General features: G+C 60.4%; 1 protein-coding gene across 1 annotated transcript; it reads left to right on the forward strand.

The window, feature by feature from the left end:
* The first annotated feature begins 2994 nt into the window (after nt 1-2994).
* Nucleotides 2995-5532, forward strand: AIP (AHR interacting HSP90 co-chaperone). Its single transcript, XM_088534160.1, has 6 exons — nt 2995-3126; nt 3235-3414; nt 3700-3888; nt 4091-4267; nt 4373-4514; nt 4637-5532. The coding sequence occupies exons 1-6, from the start codon at nt 3028-3030 to the stop codon at nt 4840-4842; spliced, it is 993 nt and encodes a 330-aa protein (XP_088390286.1). The 5' UTR covers nt 2995-3027; the 3' UTR covers nt 4843-5532.
* Nucleotides 5533-7037: the final 1505 nt, after the last annotated feature.

The following is a 7037-nucleotide window of genomic DNA, read 5'->3' on the forward strand; positions in this document are numbered from 1 at the left end:
CCTGATGCAGCCAGGAGCCCATTGGCCTTCGTGGCCACAAGGGCACACTGCTGCCTCATGGTTAACCTGCAGTCAACCAGGACTCCCAAATCCCTCTCCACAGTGAGGGATTCTTTCTTGATCCTCATGCACTCACTACTGCATGCTCCTCTGCCACCTAAGTGCTGCCCTTTCCCTAAGTGCAGCCACATGAGAGACCTTGCTGGCAAAGCTCATCCTCATTTCCTCCTCCTGGACATGCCCTTTTGCACTGGAGTTCAAGCCGGCTTAACCAAGCAGCCCTCCTGAAACATCAGCTCATCCCCTGAGCCGCAGCACAGACCTTCCTTGTGCTTAGTGGTCCTGCCAGCTGCCCTTGCCTTCCTGGGTGTAAACTCACCTCCTGAGCATCTGCACAAAACTTTATGGTGCTCTGTGGAGGCCATCCTTCATGCCCTCACGCTTGCTCTGCACTCAGGCAGATGCTGGGGAGGTTAAATGTGATGATCACAAAGGCAAAGCTCTGCTGGTGACAGCATCCACGCGGAGCGGAGTCAACCTGTGCCATGTCCCCAGTCCTCCCAAGAATGGAAGGGTCCAGGGCAGCACCACCAGTCCCCTGTCCCCCTCAGCTTTGTCCCCAGAGCTCCTGGGTCACTCTGGATTTTCTCCAGGTGTCTGTGGGAGTGTCACTGCAAAGAGGTACTGATCTCTCAGGATAACCTCACGTTATCATAGTGTGAAATGCAGCTGGATGAGCAGAGGCATCGCAAGGGGCAAAGGCCTTCCTGAAAATGTCCCATGGAGCCTGGAACCAGGCCTGACTTTGTGCCACCCTGGGGGTTTCTATCATCTCAGAGGTAGTCCCAGTGCCTGGTCCATGTGGAGGGCTGCCGAGGGACCTGGTGCCAGTATCAGTCCCACAGCATGCAGGAGACTGCAGCAGATGCTGTCCTGAGTGGAGCACCATCCCTGTCAGGACAGAACTCTTGATGGGGTCCCTGGCACAGTGTGCCAGACCCAGGCCTATGAAGATTCAGGCACACGAAGGGCCCCACATCCCCTTCACCTGCAGTGGGCACCCAGGTGGGGAGCCTTGCTCAGCTCATCAAACTCCCCACAATAACAGCTGGGCAGACGCCCCCCCAATAGCGTGGTACACATAATCCCAGAAGCAGAGGTGAGCTGCATATGTGGGCGTGAGTGTGGCTGGAGAAGTATATTGGAGGTTGGGGCTCTGTCAACTGGGAGACAACCCTCCTGACAATGTCTCAAAAAGTGTCTGCCATGTCGACTGGCTCCCCTGGCAACAGCACCTGCATCTCTGCCTATATGTTGCCCTCTGCAGCACAAGGCCTGTGATGGCCCAGGAGATGAGGAGAAGCTGAGGACTGCACCATGGGGCAGGAGGCCAGTGGAATGGCCACTGTCAGCCTGCTCCTTGCCAAGGCGCTGGGACTGCTGCTGTGCATGCAGTTCTGCTGCAGTGAGTGTATGTGGGCTCCTTGGGGCTGCTGCTGCCTGCCCTCATGCCAAGGTAGCCCCAGAGACCCTGTAGCTCAGGCCGGTACAGTCCACTGGAGTGGGGACAGTTCTGCCTGGGGGCTGCCATTCCTCACCAGATTTGGTCCCCTGATCAAGGTCTGCCCTCCTTGGACTGCCTGTTCCAACAGCTACTCCCCTGCTTCACCCCATGTGTCCACTGCTGCTGGCAATGCAACTCCTCCACGTGTTGCTGTCCTTGCAGGTGCCACCAACAGCCCGCTGGCAGCTCCTGGGCCCAGAGCTCACCATGCTCTGCATCGTTCTGGGGGGTCCTTCTCCACCTTAGCCAGGGTGTCCTCGCTGTGCAGGCTTGGCGCACCATAGCTTGGCACAGAGGTGGGTCACACTTAGGGTCTCTGGGGCTGATGCTACCAAGATGAGGGGCCACTGCAGATCTGGTCTGGACTGTAGATGCCTCATGGCTCCCAGGATGGCCTGCCCACAGGTCAGCTTGTCTGCCTCGTTCGGGGACAGGTGAGATGGTGGAGCCCAGGGGACACAACCAAGTGAGGGCAGGACCTGGCACAGCACAGGGGCCAGGCAGGTCTACCGGAGCCGCTCTGCGGACGGGGCATAGCTGTAGGGCTGGGCCACAGAGGCATCAGGAGGATTTCAGATTGCCCCTAATATCAAGCGTGCTGTACCTGTGGCCTTGGCTTACGGCTGCCTTCCCTTCCAGGCCCTGGCACAGCTGTGCATGCAATCTCTGAGGCAGTCTATGAGGAGCTTGACAGCACCACAACCTGTGCGGCAGCCGATCCGAGCGCTGTTATGTCCTGCCAGGAGAGACAGCTCCTCGCACTCAGCCTTGGCATCATGGTGGGCATCACTTGGGCGTGGGGGTCCCTGGTCCAGGCGTGAAAATGCCCCCTGTGTCCTGAGAAATGTCCTTTTCCCAGGGGAGACCAGACCTTCACTGAGCCACCCAGAGCTGCGGGGAGCCATGAGAGACACCGCAGTCTCAACACACAGGCATGGGGACTATGTTGTCATGTCAGGTATCTGTGAGCAGAGCAGGGATGTGCCACACAAATCCCTTAAGGCACAGGTGCCCACACAGTGCCCAGTCCACCAGCGTGACTGCCCACTCAGGCTTGCTGGGTACTTATGGGCCCAGGGGGAAAAGCCTCCATCCTGCGTCCCACGGAGCCCTCGGGCTGGTGCCTGAGCTCGTGTTGCATTTCCGCTGTGCCCTTCTCCCTTTGCTATCAGAAAACAGAAGCGCTGGGAGCCTCAGCACCAGCGCGAGGTCTTGGGGCACGGCGGGTATCTGGGGCAGACGGGGATCGCGTCTTGGCCCCCCGCCTCCCCTCCACAGGGGTCGCTGTCCCCGCCGTCCCCCTCGGGCTCCGGGCCGCCCCCTCGGGCTCCGCCCCGGGCGGGTGTCCCCGGCGGGCGCCGAGCGCTCTCGGCCGCCAGGGGCCGCCGCGGAGCGGACGCGGCGCTCCGGAAAGAGCCGAGCGTCGGCGGCGCCGCCCGAAGCGGCGGCAGCGGCGGCGGATCATGGCGCAGCAGGTCGAGGCGCTGCGCGCCGACGGCGTGCACAAGGAGGTGATCCGCGAGGGCAGCGGCGCGCCGCCCGAGCCCCGCGACGGCACCAAGGTGGGCACCGGCGGCGGGGGGAGCGTGGAGGCGTCGCGCGGGGGAGGCGCCGCATCGCTTTGTGGAAGCCCTCCGCGGCAACCCCCGCTCCCCCCCCCCCGCCTGCAGTTCACCTTCCACTACCGCACGCTGCGCTGCGGGGCGGAGGAGCGCGCCCTGGACGACAGCCGCGCGCGGGGCAAGCCCATGGAGCTCATCGCCGGCAAGAAGTTCAAGCTGCCCGTGTGGGAGGCGGCGCTGCGCACCATGCGGGCCGGCGAGCGCGCCCGCTTCCGCTGCGACGCCAAGGTGCGGGACGGGAGGGGGGCAGCGGGGCGGGGACACCCCGCGGGGGCGGGACACATCGGGGCGGGGACACTCCGGGGGGACTGGACACACGGGGGGCATGTACACGTCGGGGGGGCGGGACACGTCGGGGGGCGGGGACACGTCGGGGGTGACGCATTGGGGGCGGGGACACATCGGGGGCGGGGTCTGTCCTCGCGTGTTGACAGGTACCCCCTCCCTGTGGCCGCTCTGTCACCGGCCACCACGTCTACCCCGGTGCCCTTTGTATCGCCCCGCTCCCCGCAGCACGTCGTGCTCTACCCCATCGTGTCCAAGAGCCTGCGCAACATCGCGGCGGGAAAGGACCCGCTGGAGGGACAGCGCCACTGCTGTGGCATCGCCCAGCTGCACGAGCACCACTCGCTGGGCTACGCTGACCTCGATGAGCTGCAGAAGAACCCGCAGCCCCTCATCTTCGACATCGAAGTGCTCAAGGTGAGCATCAGTGCCCGAGGGATGCCATGGGGCGGCCTGCTGACCTTGGGGACCCAAGGGTGTTCAGGGCTCTCCCAGAACCATGGGGCCAGTACACACTTGCCCCTTCCTGTGCTTGCTCTTGGCATCAGGCACCCGGGGCTCTTCCCATGCCATGGGGCAGCTCCTGGGGAGACCTTCTCTCATGAAATGGCACTGGCAGGTGGAGGAGCCTGGCTCATACCAGCAGGACCCCTGGGCCATGACAGACGAGGAGAAGCTGCAGGCCGTACCACTGATCCACAAGGAAGGCAACGAACTCTACCGGCAGGGCAAGGTGCCCGAGGCAGCCTCCAAGTACTATGATGCCATCGCGTGTCTCAAGAACCTGCAGATGAAGGTGAGCTCCTCTCTGCATTACCCTGCCGCACGCGCAGGCCTCCCTGCATCGCCCTGGGGAGCTCTGCTGCATTCTCCCCTTCGCTTTTGTCCTTCTATTGGGCAGGAGCAGCCTGGCTCTCCAGACTGGATTGAACTCGACCAGAAGATCACCCCGCTGCTCTTAAACTATTGTCAATGCAAGCTGCAGTGCCAGGAGTACTATGAGGTGCTGGATCACTGCTCCTCCATTCTCAACAAGTATGAGGGTAAGGAGTCACTGGCTGACCGCAGTGAGCATCCGGGGGGCGAGCGGGCGCTGTTAAGGTTGCGTGGGGCAGGCCAGGGTACTCTGTCACACGAGGCCAGCCCAACAGCTCTCTCCTTGCAGACAACGTCAAGGCCTACTTCAAACGGGGCAAGGCGCATGCGGCGGTGTGGAACGTGGCTGAGGCACAGGCTGACTTTGCCAAGGTGCTGGCGCTCGACCCCTCGCTGCGCCCCATCGTGGCCAAGGAGCTGAGGAGCCTGGAAGCCCGCCTACGTGAGAAGGACAAGGAGGACAAGGTCCGCTTCAAGGGCATCTTCTCCCAGTAGAGCACGCAGCTGCATGAGAGAGTCCAATACTCTCTGACCAGGTTCTTTTAGATATTCCACATGTGGAATGTTTATTAATGTTTATTAATGTTTAATACAGATTTTACTTATTTGAAGTTATTTGACGTTACGCAGGGTTTTGACTTAGCAGTGATACAGTCGTGCACTTAAATCACGTTATACGTTCAAATTAGCCCTAGCAGAGCATAGCGATCGTGGTATACAGTAGAAGCACAGTATAAATGTGAATCTCGTTGCCAGTCTGTACACTATGCTCATCAGCACACTGCCAAGTGTCTGCAGGCGCCAGGAAGGACTGTGTGTGCGTGTTGAAGCCTGCTCAAGCCTACTGCTCTCCTTGGAATTCCTTCCGTCGGCGCGTGGTTTTTATACTTCGTGTTGGGCTGTATGATCCCCGTGACAGTCTGACTGAGTTGTTTATAGTCACGGGGTCTCCGGTGCCAAGTCTGTGCCCCGTCTCTTATTGCTTCGTGCCTCTACTCTGCTCTGCCATATCCTGTGTCACCCTTTCTCAAGGCCTCTGCTCTCAGGCCAGGCCTGTATTTCTTTATGCTGCCTCATTCTGTTATAGTCCTGAATATCTTATTCTACATCGAATAACTGCTTGTTACTGCTATCTGTGTAAAACTACAGTCATGCTATCCAAAGATAAACAAATATAAAACAAAATTAGCCACAGACCCTGGTCAATTAGAAACATTGCCGTCACAGCTGCAAGCAGGCCAAGAAAAGTTCAGGCGCAGCAAGCCTGACAAGAGGATCATAGTATATAAGCAGATTTAATATGTACACAAGCGATGTTGCTTTAACAATAAGCTTATCCCTGAAACTTGTTTTTTCCCCACTCTAGGTCCACATTTCTTTAAGGCGAGGACAGTCAGTTCTACTGTATGTTACTCGATAGAAGCTTAATCGATAGAAGGCACCTTCCCATCTTGCAGCCTTGCCAAGCGCTGTCGGTCTGAGCCAGCAGCTCAGAGCTTGGCTGGATGCAGCTCCCCAACCACCATCCCCTCCATGGCCGTGCCCAGCGCCGAGATGGGATTGCGGTCTTTGAGCTGGGATTTAGCCTCGTGCCAGGGACTTAGCGCTGCCAGCAGGAGGAGGTGACTGCTGGGGGCAGGGGGAGGAGGTGGCAGTGGCCTGAGGCTCAATGCGCCTCCCTCACCTGAGGTGCTCTGGCCGGGCCAGCGGGGCTGCCAAGCCAGTAGCCAGCGCTCAGCTCTGCAGCCACCGCGCAGGACGCGGGGTGCCGGGTCAAGGGCCACACTGGCTTAGGAGAAAGCAGCTTAGCAGCTTGCACAGGCTGGGGGGAAGGGAGCAGCCCACAGCTCAGCAGCCAGCTCTGAGCCCCGCAAGGAGCTCAACCCGCCTGCAGCGAAACCAGGGCTGGCAGGGGAGGACATGGGGCAAGCACAGCCTCCCACTGCAGCACTGCAGTACCCCCACCCCCAGGGACAGAGATTGCATGGGTGCAAGCTCTGAGCATTCGGCCACGAGCCTCTGGGCACACCCCAGGGTGACAGTTTTGTGCCTGGATCCCGGGCACCCCCCCGCCAGGGTTGTGCCTGTAAGAGGAGCCACACGCACCCCGGCTGCTCTTCTTTACATCGCTTTATTTCACACCGCAACAAAATGAACAGAACAAGGAACCGTGTTTGAGTTGCAGCCCTTCCCAACAACTCTCAACACCAAAAGGAAATAAATAAGGGAGTGCAGGGGTGGGTAACAAGGATGGTGCTGCCGAGCCCCAGGGTATGACCACAAGCCCCCAGCGCTGCCCCTGCCTTGAGGTACAAGAGGGTAGGGGGTTGGAGCCGCAGGGGGAAGAAATGCTGGGAGAGGAGGAGCAGGGCAGGAAAGCCCTGCAAAGGCAGGGCCAGGGGACAGGGCAAACCCTGCGGGGGTGCAAAATGCAAAGGGCAGTACCCAGCCGCAGTTCCCATGAACCCAGAGAAACAGGGACACGGGGGACAGGATGGGGAGGCTGGGGAGAGGTAGCAGGCAAGGGGGGCAGCAGACAGGACCCAGGGAAGCTCGGCGGCGTGAAGCACTGTCCTCCAAGGCCCTGGGAGGCCCAGGGCCTCCCTCTCCATGGCACAGGCTCCGGGCCTGCCATGGGACATGGTGCCGGCTCACGGAGCGGGCGCTCCGGGCTGGGAAATCGAGGCCGT

This window comes from Tinamus guttatus, unplaced genomic scaffold (genome assembly GCF_059628265.1).
Source record: "Tinamus guttatus ecotype Peru unplaced genomic scaffold, ASM5962826v1 Tinamus_guttatus_pri_ptg000546l, whole genome shotgun sequence".
Classification (NCBI taxonomy): Eukaryota; Metazoa; Chordata; class Aves; order Tinamiformes; family Tinamidae; genus Tinamus; species Tinamus guttatus.

Excerpts from the sequence above, each read along its gene's own strand:
- AIP (XM_088534160.1), top strand. The coding sequence starts at position 3,028 with ATGGCGCAGCAGGTCGAGGCGCTGCGCGCCGACGGCGTGCACAAGGAG. Across the intron at positions 3,889-4,090 it reads TCGACATCGAAGTGCTCAAG|GTGGAGGAGCCTGGCTCATA; the intron begins GTGAGCATCAGT and ends TGGCACTGGCAG. Across the intron at positions 4,268-4,372 it reads TCAAGAACCTGCAGATGAAG|GAGCAGCCTGGCTCTCCAGA; the intron begins GTGAGCTCCTCT and ends TCTATTGGGCAG.